We start from the raw sequence: 18,913 nt of genomic DNA, 5'->3' as shown, positions 1-18,913 counted from the left end.
TATGGAGGAGCCAATGTGCTTGTTCATATCGCTTACTACAAAAAATAACATAAATTGGGTATATATGATGAGTTTAGGTGTTTAAAATGGATTTACGTGATATTTGATTGTTTAAGAGGGTAAATATGTGATTATAAATAAAGCCTTAATATAGGGGGATATATACTTATTTATAGAAATCAATAAAATTAATTTGATATACTCCGTATTAAATTAAATAATACCGGACAATTGGCCAACTAAATAGGGATCAGGAGTACGGAGTATATTTTTTATTTTATTTTTTATTTTTATCAAACGAGCACTTACCGCTCCACACAGGGCACATTCCGCCGGGTTATAAGTTATAAGACCAGTAACAACGGTAGTTCTTTTCTACCGTCATTTTCCAAATTTAAAAAGACATGTAGTGCACAACCGTCATTTGTGGTCTTTATTGAAACATATTTGCATTTCGTCATTTTATAAACATAAGAAGACGGTGACATGTAGGGCCACATGAATACTTTTCTGAGGCAAGTTGTTTTATACTATTATTTAATACAATTAAAAATTAAATAATTTGGTAGTAATATAAAATAAGTGGGCCCAGTCTTTATGTAGAAGTATTTTATAGTTGGTAGCGTTTAGTCTTTTTCAGTTTTTTTGAGTAAATGTTGACATTTCGCTGACGTGAAATTCAGTCTTTTTTAAGAAGTATGTCATGATTGATTGGGAGTGTTCTAACCAAACATTTTTAACAACAAGATATTTATAAGAAAATGGCGGGAAAGATGTAAAAAAGAAATGGAGGCACAACCAAAACCACCGTCGTCGTCGAAAACATCAGTTTGCTGGCGAAAGGAGCTTGATGAAAACCTCAAGAGGCTTCAATCTCTTTTGTTTGGTGCCGAAATCGCAATCGAGAAGCGAGATTATAATTACGCTCAACTGCTGTCGCTTCGTCTCATCGGTTTCCTGGATTCTCACTCCGTAACGGACGTCGATGAAGCATTTATTCGTCCGATTCGCCGTGAAACCCTAGCGAAACTCGAATCCGCTACTCAATCGCTGATTCCAGATTCTGATCGGTATTTATGTCTATATCATTCTCATCTATACAAATGTATGTGTAAACCTAATTATTGAAGTTATGTTGGCTGTTGAAATTGTTAGATTATGGAGACATTTATACAAAACGAGAAAGAAAAAAAAACTGTTCCAACACTTGCACGGATTTTGCAGATTTCGGGAAGCGTGAAGCAGTCAAATGCGGCGCATCTTGACATGGATGCGGCGCATTCATCGAGCAAAATAGTCCGAGATTTATTGATGCGGAGCATTGAGCTGATATGGCGCATCAGGGGTCAGATGCGGCGCATCGAGTGCTGGTACATGAAACTGGAACGTGAAAAGCAAGTGATGCGGCGCATCACACATCAGATGCGGTGCATCTGGTGTCTGGCAGCAAGTTGGCAAGTTGCAACCTTTACATCCGAGCATGCTTTGGCCTCCTTTCACTTTAGGTGCAAAGTTAATCACTTTACACCTAAAATTAGGGCTGTGATCATGCCATTACAAGGTGGAAAGCATGGCTAGTTGGTAAACAAGATGATTAATTGTCATGATGAAGATTCCTAGCTAGTTGTCATGATGTTCTTGTTTTCTCCTATATATAGAACTCATTGTATGCAATTGTAACATACCACATACCGATTCTCATTAATAAACACTCTCTAGTTGGTCCGTGGACTAAAGCAATCACACCGATTGCATATAACCACGTTATATCTTGTGTCGTTCTTACATTTTCGCATTTATTATCTTTCGTTCATTAAGTGGGTTTGAGTGATCTTGATAGAATCACTACTCGGCTAGTAGTCTTGTAGAATTACTAGCGTTGTTTGGGTCCTAATATCCTAACAACTGGTATCTAGAGCACAAGGTTTCGTTAAGGGAACGATGGCGGAAGATGGGAAGTTTAGAATCGACCGATTCGATGGAAGAGACTTTGGCTTTTGGAAGATGCAAATTGAAGATTACTTGTATCAAAAGAAGCTACACCAACCCTTGTTAGAGACTAAGCCCGAAAGCATGGACGATGCCGATTGGACGCTTTTGGATCTTCAAGCTTTGGGTGCTATTCGTCTTTCACTTGCTAAGAACGTTGCATACAACGTTGTGAATGAGAAGACAACGTTTGCTTGCTTGAAAGCACTCTCTAACATGTATGAGAAACCTACAGCTGCAAATAAGGTATTTCTCATGCGTCAATTGTTTAATACTAAGATGAAGGAAGGTACGAGTGCAACGGATCATATCAATGAATTTAATAATATCGTTTCAAGACTTGAATCGGTAGAGATTAAGTTTGATGATGAACTAAAAGCACTTATCTTGCTTTCATCATTACCGGAAAGTTGGTCGGGTACGGTTACCGCGGTTAGTAGCTCTACGGGAACTACTAAGCTAGCGTTTGAAGCTATAAGGGATTTGATTCTTGGTGAAGATACTCGTAGAAGAAACTCGGGAGAATCGACATCCGATTCTTTGTTAAGTACCGACAACCGTGGTAGAAAATTTGAACGCGGTGATAAGAAGGGTAGGAAGAAGTCTAAGAAGAGAAATTCATCGAAGGATAGAAGTGAAGTTACTTGTTGGGGTTGCAATCAAAAGGGGCACTTTCAAAGGAATTGCAAAAATGGTTCCGCGAAAAGTGTAAACTTAGCCGAAGGGGAAAGTGATGATGCACTTTTGTGTAGTGTTGAAAATTCTATGGAGTCTTGGATTTTGGATTCGGGAGCTTCGTTTCATGCTACTCATATCAAAAGCATGATGAAGAATTTTCGTTCATATCAAGGCAAGGTGAGATTGGCGGACAACAAGCAACTCAACATAGAGGGCATTGGAGATGTTGTTTTGAAGACTACTCTTGGTTCTAATTGGACTTTGAAGAACGTAAGGTACATTCCTAAATTGAAAAGGAAACTTATTTCGGTTGGTCAATTAGATGAAGAAGGTAACGCAGTTACTTTTGAAAACCGCCAATGGAAGGTGGTTAAGGGTAGTAGTATTGTGGCTCGTGGACATAAAAGGGGAACTCTTTATATGGTTGAAGTGTTTGATGAAGACACGGTGGTTGCTACGATTAATGTTGTGTCCGAATCAACTCTATGGCACCGAAGACTCGGGCATATGAGTGAGAAGGGTATGAAGATGCTTGTTTCGAGTGGGAGAATTCCGGATTTGAAAAAGGTAGAACTTGGGTTTTGCGAACCATGTGTATATGGGAAGCAAAAGAAGGTGACCTTTGGGAAATCAGGGAATGCACCTAAGTTGGAGAAATTGGAGCTCGTTCATACGGATGTGTTTGGTCCAACCAATGTAGAATCACATGGAGGTTCTCGCTATTATGTCACCTTCATTGACGACTCCACTCGAAAGGTATGGGTTTATTTTCTTAAAGCTAAATCCGATGTATTTAATACTTTTGTGAAGTGGAAAGCTATGGTAGAAAATGAAACTAACTTGAAAGTCAAGAGCTTGAAGTCGGATAATGGAGGGGAAAATGGTAGTCTTGAGTTTAAAGACCATTGTGCAAAGCTCGGTATTTGAATGTTGAAAACGGTACCGGAGACACCGCAACACAATGGGGTCGCCGAACGTATGAATCGTACGTTAAATGAAAGGGCTAAGAGTATGAGACTACATGCCGGTTTGCCTAAAATGTTTTGGGCGGATGCGGTTAACACGGCGGCTTATTTGATAAATAGGGGACCCTCAACACCGTTGGGTTTCCGAATTCCCGAGGAAGAATGGCAAGGTAAGAAGGTGAGTTATGGTCACCTTAGGATCTTTGGGTGTAATGCATATGTGAAGACCAAAGATGCGGATAAAGACAAGCTTGAAGCTAAGTCAAAGAAGTGTACTTTCATAGGCTACGGGTCGGATGAAATGGGCTATCGTTGTTGGGACAACGAAGCTAGAAAAGTAATTCATTCGCGAGATGTTACTTTTGATGAAGATTCGGTCTATGGAAAACCGGAAGCGGGGAGTCCTAAACCGAGTCAAGTTACTTTTGACGATGTTTCTATTGATGATCTTGCAGGTTCTAGTGGGAGTACGGGGAACAATGAATTGCCAAATAACGGTGAGGCGTCGGAAAATGCTAATGATGGGGATGATTCGGAAAGCGGTGATGATTCCGAACATAGTGCGAGTTCTAGTGATGAAGAGGACACAAATGAAACCGGTCCAACCATTCCGGTTACTCCTACACCAAGACGCTCGACTAGAGTGCCCAAACCTAATCCTAGGTATTCTCCATCAGCAAACTACTTGCTCTATACCGAGAATGGTGAACCCGAAAGTTACTTTGAGGCAAGAAAAACAAAAGAATCCATACAATGGGAACTTGCCATGAAAGAAGAGATGAGATCACTTGAGAAGAACAAGACTTGGTCACTAGTGAAGTTACCTCATGATAAAAGGGCATTGCAAAGCAAATGGGTATATAGAATCAAGAATGAGATGGATAGCAAGAAAAGGTACAAGGCTCGTTTGGTAGTCAAAGGCTTTCAACAAAAGGAAGGGGTTGACTACAAAGAGATATTTTCACCGGTAGTTAAAATGACTACTATCCGTTTGGTACTTTCTATGGTTGCATCCGAAGACTTACATATTGAGCAACTAGATGTAAAAACTGCATTCTTACATGGTGATCTTGTTGAAGAGATCTACATGAGGCAACCCGAGGGCTTTGAGGTAAAGGGTAAAGAGAAGTGGGTTTGTAAGCTAAAGAAAAGTTTGTATGGGTTGAAGCAAGCACCTCGGCAATGGTACTTGAAGTTTGACGAGTTTATGAAGAAGATTGGTTTCTTAAGATGTGAAGCGGATCACTGTTGCTACTTGAAGAAATTCAAGTCTTCTTACATAATCTTATTGTTGTATGTTGATGACATGTTACTTGCAGGTTCAAACATGTCCGAAATTAACAAGTTGAAGGGATTACTTTCCCGAGAATTCGAGATGAAAGATCTTGGCGGTGCTAGGCAAATACTTGGCATGAGTATTGTGTGTGATCGTTTGAAGGGTACTCTATACTTGTCTCAATCCAAATATATTGAGAAAGTAGTAGAGAGGTTCAACATGGAAGATTCAAAGGCCCGTTCTATGCCTTTGGGAAGCACCTTAAAGTTATCGAAAAGTCAATCACCAAAGACGGAAAGAGACAAGAAGGATATGGAAAAGGTTCCATATGCATCGGCCGTGGGTAGTATTATGTATGCCATGGTTTGTACAAGACCCGATATTGCTCAAGCAGTGGGAGTTGTAAGTCGTTATATGTCTAATCTGGGAAAAGAGCATTGGGAAGCGGTCAAATGGTTGCTTCGTTATTTGAAAGGTACTTCTAATATGGGATTGTGTTTCTCCAAAAACAATCTCATACTTAGAGGTTATGCGGATGCTAATTTGGGTGGATGTGATGATTCGGGGAAAAGCACTACGGGTTATGTTTTCACAATGGGGAAGACGGCGATTAGTTGGTTATCTCGATTGCAAAAGAGTGTTGCTTTGTCAACCACCGAAGCCGAATACATGGCTATTGCGGAAGCTTCTAAAGAGCTAGTGTGGTTGAAGAACTTCTTAGGTGAGTTGGGTAAAAGACAAGACTATTGCGTCTTGTATTGTGATAATCAAAGTGCGGTTCATCTTGGGAAGAATCCAGTGTTTCATAGTCGAACGAAACACATCAAGATAAGGTATCATTTTATTCGACAACATATAAATGATCGCACTTTATTCTTGGAGAAAATCCTTGGTAAGAAGAATCCTGCCGATATGTTTACTAAGGTGGTTACGACGGAGAAATTGAGGTTTTGCATTACCTCAATTGGTCTTCTCGTGAATTGATGAGAGAAGACCCCAGCTAGAGATGTGAATGGTGTTACAAGTTTAACAAGTAGTATTGAAGACCTTTTATCGAAAGTCTACTCATCCGAAGAATGTGTTGAGCGTGCGTGTCCCAAATGGTATTTGGCGGTAATCGAAGGTGGTTTAATGTTCTTGGTTAATTCATTGATATGATTGGAGTTTTGTTCAAAGTCTTCAAGTGGGAGATTTGTTAGATTATGGAGACATTTATACAAAACGAGAAAAAAAAAAACTGTTCCAACACTTGCACGGATTTTGCAGATTTCGGGAAGCGTGAAGCAGTCAAATGCGGCGCATCTTGACATGGATGCGGCGCATTCATCGAGCAAAATAGTCCGAGATTTATTGATGCGGAGCATTGAGCTGATATGGCGCATCAGGGGTCAGATGCGGCGCATCACCATCTCGATGCGGCGCATCGAGTGCTGGTACATGAAACTGGAACGTGAAAAGCAAGTGATGCGGCGCATCACACATCAGATGCGGCGCATCTGGTGTCTGGCAGCAAGTTGGCAAGTTGCAACCTTTACATCCGAGCATGCTTTGGCCTCCTTTCACTTTAGGTGCAAAGTTAATCACTTTACACCTAAAATTAGGGCTGTGATCATGCCATTACAAGGTGGAAAGCATGGCTAGTTGGTAAACAAGATGATTAATTGTCATGATGAAGATTCCTAGCTAGTTGTCATGATGTTCTTATTTTCTCCTATATATAGAACTCATTGTATGCAATTGTAACATACCACATACCGATTCTCATTAATAAACACTCTCTAGTTGGTCCGTAGACTAAAGTAATCACACCGATTGCATATAACCACGTTATATCTTGTGTCGTTCTTACATTTTCGCATTTATTATCTTTCGTTCATTAAGTGGGTTTGAGTGATCGTGATAGAATCACTACCGTAGTCTTGTAGAATTACTATCTTTGGGTCCTAATATCCTAACAGAAATATGTGCGTTAACTTATTGCTACTGATACAGTGTAATTTTAACAATCTCCGATGATCGGTATTTACTTGTATTGACTATTGAAGCTGTAATTATGTTTCTGTGAATTTGATCTTAAGGCGTTGGCAGAACTAGGTTTAAGCTATGGAATAGAAGTAAGTGCAGCTAGGAAGTGTTATTAAATCAAACTAATATCTAGGTTTTAGCTCATTAGTTGTGCTTTACTGTAGTTTTAGGGCTCAAATGCTCAATGAAGTTTTTTTATTTTTTTATGTTTATACCTAATGTTACACTTCATTTAAGTATTTTAGTTTCTTATGTTTATGTGTCGTGTCACTACAGTCAAGCTTTTGAGCAAGCTGGTAAAGATGCTGGATTTGTTTTTCGCAAGCAAGGGGATATCAACATTGAGAAAATCAAGCAATCAAAGTATTACAAAGCTCTTGTCCAGCAAGGAAATGCCTCAAATAAGGTACTGCATAGTGGTGGATGTTTATTTTCGTGTGTTATTGGCAGATTTTACTCTGTACATATGTTATAGCATTTGTTATGTTTTTATAATGCTACTGCTTCATCTTTGTGTTGCTGTGAAGTTTGTAATCATCAGTTCAGATATAGGGCAGGGATGAGTTCTCTTGTTGAATTGCAGTACCGTAAGTTCTATTTATTTTTTATGTTTTTCTAATGATGAGAATTTATGTTAGGGTGGTGAACTTGGAAAGCAGGAAGATATCAGTGGCAAGACTTCGAAAAGTCCTTTACATGGAAAATTAAAAACCATGTACGGAGGATTATCAGGGAAAAGTAGAAGTATCAATAACAATTATCTCAACTCGGGAGGAAATAGCTCCAAGGACTGTGTTAACGTTGATGTAGAAAGAACAAATGGAAGTAGCTTGTTGAGATCCAAGAGAGCTCACATGGAAATCAGTAGCCCAAGGAATGAAAAACTCTTGTCTCCATCAAGCAACAGTGAATCTGATGGTGGTGCCGTTGGTAACAGTTTTGTTACTGCTAGGACAAAATTGGTATATTTCTATACTTTTTTATAACATTGTAACTGTTACTGTTAGCACTAGAAGAGAATAGTTTTAATGACTGAAACATGTTTATATACTGATATTGCAATGCATTCTAGTAATAGTTAAAAGTACTGAAATAAAAGTGGTACACTGGGTATTTAGAAGAAACTAATTTTGAGAATAAGTGCCATTAACTTTGTAACACCTCTTAGTATTTGCTTCTCGTGTTTTTCCACTGGAATTACCAACGTCTTTCTGAAAATCTAGTCATACTTTTCCATTTTGATGTCTGCTCTGTATATGTAGGCTTCTTCATATGTTATTGGTGTATTTAAATTACAGGAAATGGATTTTCGGCAAAAGAGAGGATTGACTGGATCACCAAATCCCTCGGTCTCCCCACAAAGTGATGGAGGTAACAGAGGTTATGGTGTCAAATCCTATGGAGCACGTCGTGGACTACGTGGTTTTGTGCCTCCTATTAAGTCCAATGGAGGTAATACTGGTAATGTAACGTCACGTACAACAAAGGGTGATGATGCACTAGATGACTCAACAAAAAGATGGTATGTTCAGTATGTGTTTATAACAACAGAAAGCAATGTCAAACACCATTATTAAAAATCTGTAGTTAATTTCAAATTTTGGTAAATTATAATGTAAATTATATTGTTAGTTTTGGTAATATATATATAAGCATAGTCCATTGTATGATCTCAGTATGGATATGCTATGTGGTCCTGATGGTGAGCTTCCAGAGAAGTTACGGAATTTAGAGCCTCGTCTTATTGAGCACATTAGTAATGAGATAATGGACCGAGATCCCAATGTTCGCTGGGATGATATTGGTATTAGTGATGCTCGGATGTTTTTCATAATTTATAAGCTTTTAGTTACTTGAACAACTTTGTAATATGTTATCTGCTTGCAGCTGGTTTGCACCATGCAAAAAAATGTGTTACTGAGATGGTCATATGGCCTTTATTACGGCCTGATATTTTTAAAGGATGTCGTTCTCCAGGACGAGGGCTTCTTTTATTTGGTCCCCCGGTAAGTGTAATATATGCTATATTGGTTAATATTAGAAGTGACAGATCTTTTATTAGGTCCCCAGTAAGTGAAATATATGCTGTCGCTGTTTTCGTAATATTAGAGGTGGCAGATTTGACCCATTTACATATCTATAGGTTTATTCAGGTATATCTAATGTGTCAAATGGGCCAAAAGTCGTCCAAGTTCTATCTTTAATTTGTAAAAACCAGTGAAAGCATTCTCTTGAAAAATATTTATTATTATTGAAAGAATGTAGTTTTATAAAGTCATATTTGATACTACTTAATAAATTTAAAAAGCGTTGTTAAAAAGTTCTTCAGGAACTACTAAACTGACTTTGATCAGTACCCTTTTTTTTGGAACAGTGCAAAATTCACTTCTCTTTGACCTGTTGCCAAGCCCGTCTTTCTTGCCACCCCATTTAGTATATCCTGTTAAGTATTGACTTCTTCGATCTGTTTGTATCTATTTCCTTGTTTAGGGAACAGGTAAAACAATGATAGGCAAAGCTATTGCTGGAGAGGCTAAAGCAACATTTTTCTATATATCTGCGAGTTCACTAACAAGCAAATGGGTAACTATTTATACCTCTTGGGCACTGATACATAAAACTACACATAGATTGGGTTATAGGATATATGTACTAGAAGCTCCAATGTTGTCCTACTTTGTTCATGATATTATAATGGATAAGTTTCCTTAAATTATATTGGTTGAGTGACTCTAGTGAGCTCCTTAGCTTTGTGAGTATTCGGATGGAAAAAATTATTGTGGAACATTTACTTGGCCTTTTGCAAGGGGGAATTTTCTGTCACTTGTATCCATGCCTTATTGAGTCCCAGAAAAATTGACCTCAATGCTCACCCTCAAGTCTCACAACTGGATGTCGCAATACGGACGGACTGTGTGATGGGTCAAAACATATGCGGGTCTAAACATGTGATTTCACTATCGGTTGTAAGTGGCGGGTTGGGTTGAGGCCCAACCACATTGTTCTTCATATATCAGAATACATATAGTTAATGGGATGATGATGATTACAAAAACATAATTATTATAATGATAAGTTTAAATTTAAATTTACTGATTAATACAAATGAGGAGGTTATATACAATGACATGACCTGCTGGATTTTCGACCCACTGAACCTGTTCTAGCCGTAGGTGATTTCTATTACTTGTATCATATGAGATAAAACACATCTGACGCACCTACAGTGAATCATTTATATGTAAGTGGGTCGAAATTGCTACCATATTTCACAACCTATTCGCTACAGGGTCTATTTGAAAGACTACCAACTATTCTCTTTATAAAGTTCATTGGTTATAATAAAGTAAAACTTTAAGTGGTTACTCTAGATTGGAGAAGGAGAAAAGCTAGTGAGGGCTCTTTTTGGAGTTGCCAGTTGTTGTCAGCCAGCAGTTATATTTGTCGATGAAATAGATTCGTTGCTGTCCCAGGTATGTTTGATTCTAGAAAAAAAAAAGTGCCAAGTTATTCAAAAAAGTAAATGGTTTCATTGAAATACTCTAAACACTGTAGAGATTCATTCCATGTTGCTGCTTTTTGACCAATTTAATTTTATCTATTATTATTATAATTATATATTATTTATATTTAATATTTATGATTGCATGGAAGACATTTACCAAGGATGTGTAACATTGCAGCGAAAGTCAGACGGTGAGCATGAGTCAAGCAGGCGACTGAAGACACAGTTTCTTATTGAAATGGAAGGATTTGATAGTGGAAGCGAACAAATTCTACTCATAGGTGCAGTAAACCTAAAGTTTATTGATTCTATTCTTGTAATAGTTCCAACATCTACAGTGCTTTTGTCTTTGCAACTTTCTGTGTTTTTTCTTGTTCAAGGCTCCTAATTAGCAAGTCTCCACTAGATGTGGTAATTTAAAAACTCGGTTACTTTAAATGGGTTGATATTCTTTAATAGGTCAAACAGGTAAAAGTAACTTAGAAGAAAAATGGTCAAATGGGTTTGGAGTCACCCCAAGTATATAATACTGATGCATTACATTTTCCTATATTTGTTCATTTTAAAAGAATTAATATTAAGTGAACATATAGCTTTTATGATCATATTTTACACTCTAATCTTTTATAATAATAATAATAGTTATATATTTGATAAATGGAGTTTCGAGCCAACCCAATCTGCGTAGACGTGCTAAACATTACTCCTATTCACCTGAACTCCATTGACCCCATGATCTAGCACGTCCAGTCTGCTACCTCTAGTCTGTACCCTGGAAACTTAGGAACTGGAAATAAAAGAATGCATACCATAGAATGATAGACAAGAAGTTTCCTATTCAAAACATAAGACGAGTGTCCAATATGTTCCCGAAACAACTTATCAGATGATCGTACAAGATATGAGTAGTCTACAAACTGAAATTTTTGTGTAAAACCACTACTTTTAAATTCTTGTATGCTTTCATTTGTTTCACCACTATACACTTCTTGATATATCTCGCAGGAGCAACAAATAGACCGCAAGAATTAGATGAGGCAGCTAGGAGGCGACTTACCAAACGACTTTATATTCCACTTCCTTCCTCAGGTGCAACTTTGAACTATTTATTTCTACAATTCTTTGTATTTATTAGAGTTGCCAAGGTGTATTTAAATTCAAAACCTTCTGGATCACCGTATTTAGAAAAAGTTGGTTTCTTATACTTTTTATATGATAGTTTTTGTTGTAACAAGCTAAGAAGTGCTTGACCCGCAAAAATAATTACTCGTTTGGTATGAACTGTTTTGACTTGCACATTCTATCAGTTTTACTACTAATACGTGGCTAATCATATTGTTTGGTGTAAAGAAGCAAGAGCCTGGATAGTACGAAATCTGTTGGAAAAGGATGGGCTTTTTAAGCTCTCAACAGAAGATATCGATATCATCTGCAAAGAAACAGACGGTATTTTAAATTTTATTTCCTTCTACTTTTTAAATTTTAAATGCCGAATGTTTGATTTATCTTCCTCTGTTAATAGCATGGCGTATGTTATTTTTACTTTGACTCGTTTCAGGTTATTCAGGATCTGACATGAAGAATTTAGTCAAAGATGCTTCAATGGGTCCACTGAGGGAAGCTTTGAAACAAGGCACTGATATCACTAAACTTCAAAAGGAGGATATGAGACCTGTTACTTTAGTGGTATGTGCATCATTAGTGTTTTGTATACTTGCCTTTCCAAATATAGATAACTCAATTGCTTATTGCTAAAGTTCATTTGGATGAAAATGATTTATACGAGTTCATCAACAAGCATTACAATCTTAAAATCATGCAACTCAATTAAAAATCAATGACCTATAAAACATGAGTAGCATAATGGATAGTTTGTTCGCAATTCATTTCAAATATGTAAACTATCAAGGTCAACCTATAGAAGTAAATTTTACTGTATGTTATTAGGAGTGTGATAAAGGGAAATGGGTTGGAGAAAGTGAGTTTTTTTCACATGATCTTGCTTTACTTTGCACTGCTGTATATATAACTTGCTGATTCTTAAAGAAGTAATAATAATGTATTTTGTCTTTTCTCTGTAGGACTTTAAGACTGCACTGAAAGAGGTGAGACCATCTGTTTCTCTTAATGAACTTGACACGTATGTTCACTGGAACAATCAATTTGGGAGCATGGCGCCATCAAGCATGTAGTTTTGAAGCAATTAATAATTCACTTGTAAAGAACTCGAAGGCCCAAGGGCACAAGTTTGAATCACGTTCTTGACCTGTAATGTTTGTTTATAGAAAACCTGTCACTCGAGTCATGTTGTGGTATTAAAGCCCACATGTTCAAATTTCAGCAGTATATGGTTGAGAATATGAAGGTCAGCTTCTTTGTATGAGTTGAACAGATTATATACCCTTTGTGGAGGGGCAATGAAATCACATTGCATCACCTATGCCAAATATCAAAGATATTACTAAAAGAATGAATTTCATTTGATGTCTTGTTAGTGTGATTTTGTTTTCTTGTAGGTTGCATTTCATATGAGATGTTTTTCAGTGAGACACATATCTTGCATTTAAAAGATGACGTTTGGGTCATGAATATTTCATGGTCCAGCCAAACTATGGTTCTTATTTATCACCCAGAGCAAAACCGCATGTAGACAGTCAGGATTGTGGGAATCAATGATGCAGAAAACTATATATATTAATTAAATTAAAGCATAATGGAAGTGGTTAGTGGTAGGATGGACCGGTCAAACGGGTCGGGTTGTGTAGCTGTACTTTTAGTGTAACAATCTAGTAACTTTCTTAGAGATAAATTATAGATAGAGGTATCATGATAGAAAACTTTCAACATGTTTACCAATTTGGCTCATTAGACTGAAAACATATTGATTCACACAATTGAGATGAAATGTAACCAAAAACGATTCATAAATAAGCAAGTCTGTTGGAATCGCCTGAAAAGCAGGGAAATTACAAGCGGGCATAGCAGAGGTCTATGGCATGGTTTACCACATGCAATACGAATGCATGCTGATACTTTTCTAAAACAAAAGACATTGTATGCAAATCCATGTCTTTCAATTGAGGTAAAATGCGTATAAGTTAATCAACAAGAGGATTGGATGCTGTTTCGTAAGAGAAAAAAAAGGGTAAAGGTATTTTAGTCCGAGTCAATATCGTAAACAACAAATGACATCATATTCATGATCCTCGGATATTACTCTGTAATACATACAATTTTAAATCACAGCCAGATCATCAATAATAATAAATTTATGTTACAAATACTAACAAGCAGCAGAAGAACGAAAATAAGAACCACTCATATAGTTTGTCGCACATGATTGCAGAAAACGGTGAGAGATTATCGGATATTTTACCACCCTGCTCATATTATTGCATGCTTTTGCGTCATCATGTGAGTTTTATTACATGTTTGAACGCCTAGGTTGCACATGAACACGATGCCATGACGTGTTTAAGATACCTCTCAAGTTCCAGATGTCTTCAACCTTTTCAGGTTGGACATTTGCAGCTGTGTCTATCTGCTCATCAATATTAAAATAAAAGTTATCAGACATAAGTTATATATAATAGGAATTAAATTTACAGAACATGCATTTTTATAGGGCAAGCTATTCGATAATATTGTATAGCGTTCCACACATGATGGGTCTCTTCTCCAAGATGAACCGTATGAACATAAATTCTAAACACACTCCAACACAAAGGCAGTATTATTACTTCCCCATAATTTTGCTGACAATTGATGTTGGACAGGAGGAATATCTATGTTTCTGCTTATATTGGTACAAGTAATAAGAAGTGATAAAATGAGTGAGTCGAGCAGGTTGGGCAACACAAACACTTGACATGGGTTTAATTAAATATTATGAGTTTAAAAATATCTAACTTGTTTAATTAAATCGCTATAAGAGGTTGGTAAAAATTGAATAACACTATGGATGGCTTTCAACCTGTTGCTTCCTGCATTAAAATTTTAGCTAAGTTTCTAAACACGTGACCTGTTGAGCTTCTAATATGCTCCTATCAACTCACTATATTATAAACAATTTAATGAAGATCTTTTAATGGCTGCACACAACAGAATAGGAATTGAATTGCAAGTGACTGGATCTAAAACTCACACAAGAACTCACAGCAAAGAAACAAAGCCCACGGCTTAATTTTATTGAATAAAAATCGATAATAAAAAACTGAAAAGACAAATAACCTTGGTATTCTTTATATACTAGCTGGAGAGTCCTTATTAAATACAAAATCATAAATAAACTAGAACTCTAGCTCTTCCGGTGACTTTCTAGTTCCCTACTTTTCCAATTAACCTGGATCCCAATAGACCTGTAGCCCAATAACCCTCTGCACCCCACTAGCCTGTTGCAGCCCATAATCAAACTGTAGCCCATTAACACAATACAGCAGCCCAACTCCAGCTTGTTTCCTGGACCCTCGTTTATATACCTGGCCATAGTTTTGGCTTGAATCACTAACGGGAATAATACACTTAGTAGCACCTGCATCATCCTCCCCTTCTTCGGAAAGACTCGTCCTCGAGTCTACAATTTGAAGATTCGGTAACGGACTTGTGAAATTTACATCAGAAGGCTTGTAACTAAGGTTGAACAACTCATATGTATTAAATATTTCACTTGATTTGCTCGAATTAACAGGCTCAGACAACTTGGATAACTGTTTAGAATTTGTCTCTGAGGAGGCTGCCATACTCTTGTTTGTAGTTGTCAAAAACCCTTCCAACGCAAAGAGTAGTTCCAGATCTGTAGACTTACTGCCACAAAGAGCAGACTCATCCTCCGATTTTTGTCTGGGGTCCAAATACTCCAAAGTGATGCTCCCACCATATTCTTGTGCCTCATCTTCCCAACCACTATCAGTATCATAAACAGGGTCGGTTTCTTCATCTACACAAGGTTCGGGAGTATCAATCACATAAAAAACTTGCTCAAACTCTTGTATAGTTTCTTCAACGTCCAATGAACGTTGATGAAAGTTGTGATACTCAACGAAAGCGTCTTGATTAACGTTTTCAGGCAAGAACTTTCGTCGCAATAACTTCTTCATCTTTTCCCATGTTTTCACTTTAGAGGGCATACACCCTAGATGTCCGAACATGTTCCCACCATAAAGAAGCGCGTTTACACAACTTTATGGCCACCAATTTAACCTTGAGATTATCCGGGATATCTTTGATAACAAAGATAAGCTTAACCGTGCTTAACCAATCTAGAAAATCTTGCGGATGTATAGATCCGTTAAACTCAGGTATCTCTACTTCCATCCCTAGATGAAGCAGCGGGTTTTCCTTAGGTTCCCTTCGATTCCTCCAGTTTGTAAAAGGATTGGTATCGTCCCATCGATTAGGGGTGCGACCCGAATCACTTTCTTGATAGTAATATGTGTGGTTTAACTCCAACTCGGCAATCCTCCTATTCAATCGTGACTCCAACTCGGCAATCCTCATATTCAATCGTGCAATCTCTACATCACGTGGATCATTATCATCATAAAAATTATATTGGTGATGATCACCATATCGCCCACAATGATTTCGATCAGCCATCCTGACTATTGATACCACATAATGAAGATCTTTTAATGGCTGCACACAACAGAATTGGGATTGAATTGCAAGTGACTGGATCTAAAACTCACACAAGAACTCACAACAAAGAAACAAAGCCCATGGCTTAATTTTATTGAATAAAAATCGATAATAAAAAAATTGAAAAGACAAATAACCTTGGTATTCTTTATATACTAGCTGGAGAATCCTTATTAAATACAAAATCATAAATAAACTAGGACTCTAGCTCTTCCGGTGACTTTCTAGTTCCCTACTTTTTCAATTAACCTGGATCCCAATAGACCTGTAGCCCAATAACCCTCTGCACCCCACTAGCCTGTTGCAGCCCATAATCAAATTGTAGCCCATTAACACAATACAGCAGCCCAACTCCAGCTTGTTTCCTGGACCCTCGTTTATATACCTGGCCATAGTTTTGGCTTGAATCACTAACGGGAATAATACACTTAGTAGCACCTGCATCACAATTGACTTACAGTTGACTTACAATTGAGTGTGCATTGCTAATCTACAGTTTAAAGCAGAAATAAATTAAGGTAAACAGCTCATATGTCAATCTGACTCGTAAGAAGTCGTATAATCAATAGACAAAGATGACTTACTGCTTTGGCAACTATCTCTACATTTGAGGCCACATCGACCTCAGTTTCAAAAAGTACCCAAGCCCATTTATCGCTATTTTCTTCATCGGCTATGTATGGGAAACCGGGCTTTTGGTATCTATAAATGCCTCCTTCCAGGTTTTACCCCCGTCAGTTGATATATCAACTCGCTCAATTCCACGCCCACCTCCTGAAACTGCATATCCTTTTTATAGTTATCTGCAGAAAATGTTTTACAAAGTAAGCTAATATATTTTAGGAGGGAAAATGAGCAGGTTGGGTAACATGTTAAAACATGTATGGGTTGAACCAGGTAACTTCCTAGTATGGGATGAATCGCGTTGAGTTGGGTTGCCCTAAAACTATTTTATGTCCAATTCTTGAAATTAGTACACATAAATAACGCCTCAAATTTGATTACAACCACCACATATTACAAATAATAAATAACAATAATCTTAATCTATTATTTCTAAAACAAAGTGATTTCGCCTTAAGGAGGTAGTATGCATTATAACGACACTAAAACATTAGAGTCTAGACCTGTTTCACCCATTTCCATTTTAGCTAACATTTTTTTACTTAAACCATGTGACCTTATTAGATAGTATAATACATTGTCGGAAATCGACCCATATGGGTAAAAAATGTCAGATCAACTCATATATAGCCTTTTGCTATTTGCTATATATGTTCAGGAAAAAAAGTTGTACCAAACAACGCAAGCAATTTTTGGCAAGGATGAAAAATAGATTTAAGAAATCGAACTGTTATCACTATAAGCTATAAAGTTAAAAAAAAAACATGAGAGAATATAAAAAGGTGAACTTATAGAATATTTACTAACCTTTCCATTCAACCCAACATTCACGTCCTCCAAGGAGCATATCGCGCTCTGCAAATTAGCACACAATAATGAGTTCAAAAAATACTAACTCAACTTTTGCTATCACTCGTATAATTAGTAGTGGTAAATATCCTTCTTGATATCCTTTAACCAGAAAGAACGCAAAATTCAAACACCGAAACCAAAGAGTTAAACCACTGAAACCTTTTTAATGGTTATACTTTAAAATGCTCATCATAAACTTGTAAACCTTTTTAATTGATTTTAACTGGATCAGATTTTGATAAAGATGGCAACACAAAAGAAGATGAAGGCGGACAACTTTGACATTCTTCCCAGTGAACTTGCTCTAAACATCATCATCTGATCCAGTTGAACTCAATTAAAAGGTTTACAAGTTTACGATGAGCATTTTATAAGATAACCATGCATTGAAAGTGTTGATTGGTTTCAACGGCTTTTATAGCTATTTACGGTAATCAACGAACAACCAATTAAGGAAGTTAGTAATACCTGGGCAACTAGTCAACTACTCTCAATGGACACCCATGATCCCTATTGAGAGTTTTACAGTTTCACAAACCAATAAGTAAAAATACACATCTTTTGGGTTTAAAATAAACATATATTATAAATTTAAATTCCATAAAATCCCTCATGTAAAAGATTGCATGCAGATTGAACTTTGTTGTACCTCTCCATTCATTTCATAAGCATGTAAAACATCAGCTTCGGGATTTGTCGCCTGAGTTAATGAAATGGATGCCTTGTAGGCATGGGCGGAAGTAGTGTGGTGCAAGGGGGTTTATATGACCCCAATGGATTATTTAAGTTTATGGTGTTATAATTTAGGAGTTTATAACTACTTTTAGTGGCCTGACTCTTAGCTATAAACTATTAATGATTTAAAGAGAGAAGAGGGAATATATCTTTATATATATGTAAATATTGGTACACCTACTGATTACAATCGATCGCATATTTATAGTACAATAATTCACTGTGCAGTTAGGTGGAAAGTAATATATCCGTGAATTTGATCCACCAAATTTTACTTTAACAAATAAATGTGTTGGCCATGATTATGACTTATAACACTCTCCCTTGGACGACAATTTTGTTTCATTAAAAAAAAACAACTACATGTTACTGCCTCGTTAAAAAACTTGCTAAAGAAAACCCAGTGGGAAAAAACTTTAGCTAAGGGAAAAAGAGTGCAGTATAGAGTTGACTCCCCCTCAAGTAGACATTGCTAAGCTGTTACATCTTTTGAACATGCCTCATGCCAATATTGTGAACGTGTGTTCTGAAAATAGCAGTTGGAAGTGCTTTGGTGAAAAGATCGGCAGAGTTTTTGATAGATTGAACATATCTCATTTCAATCTGGTTGTCCTTGATGAGATCTTG

The 18,913-nt window shown here is 37.0% G+C and overlaps 1 protein-coding gene and 1 pseudogene across 1 annotated transcript; one reads left to right on the top strand and one right to left on the bottom strand.

Annotated features, from left to right (window-relative positions):
• Window positions 1-786: 786 nt before the first annotated feature.
• Window positions 787-12,736, top strand: LOC139862392 (ATPase family AAA domain-containing protein FIGL1-like). Its single transcript, XM_071850988.1, has 13 exons — window positions 787-1,070; window positions 7,210-7,339; window positions 7,572-7,895; window positions 8,232-8,455; window positions 8,610-8,737; window positions 8,821-8,939; window positions 9,424-9,516; window positions 10,305-10,406; window positions 10,617-10,719; window positions 11,444-11,527; window positions 11,789-11,884; window positions 11,997-12,124; window positions 12,520-12,736. Exons 1-13 carry the CDS (start codon window positions 787-789, stop codon window positions 12,628-12,630), a joined length of 1,926 nt encoding a protein of 641 aa, XP_071707089.1. The 3' UTR covers window positions 12,631-12,736.
• Window positions 12,737-13,848: 1,112 nt separating this feature from the next.
• Window positions 13,849-18,913, bottom strand: part of LOC139863559 (sulfite oxidase-like) — an 81,855-nt pseudogene continuing 76,790 nt past the window's right edge.

The sequence above is a fragment of the Rutidosis leptorrhynchoides genome, chromosome 8 (assembly GCF_046630445.1).
Source record: "Rutidosis leptorrhynchoides isolate AG116_Rl617_1_P2 chromosome 8, CSIRO_AGI_Rlap_v1, whole genome shotgun sequence".
In the NCBI taxonomy this organism is placed as follows: domain Eukaryota; kingdom Viridiplantae; phylum Streptophyta; class Magnoliopsida; order Asterales; family Asteraceae; genus Rutidosis; species Rutidosis leptorrhynchoides.
The sequence above is the reverse complement of the archived record's forward strand: the minus strand, read 5'-3'. Positions and strand labels throughout refer to the sequence as shown.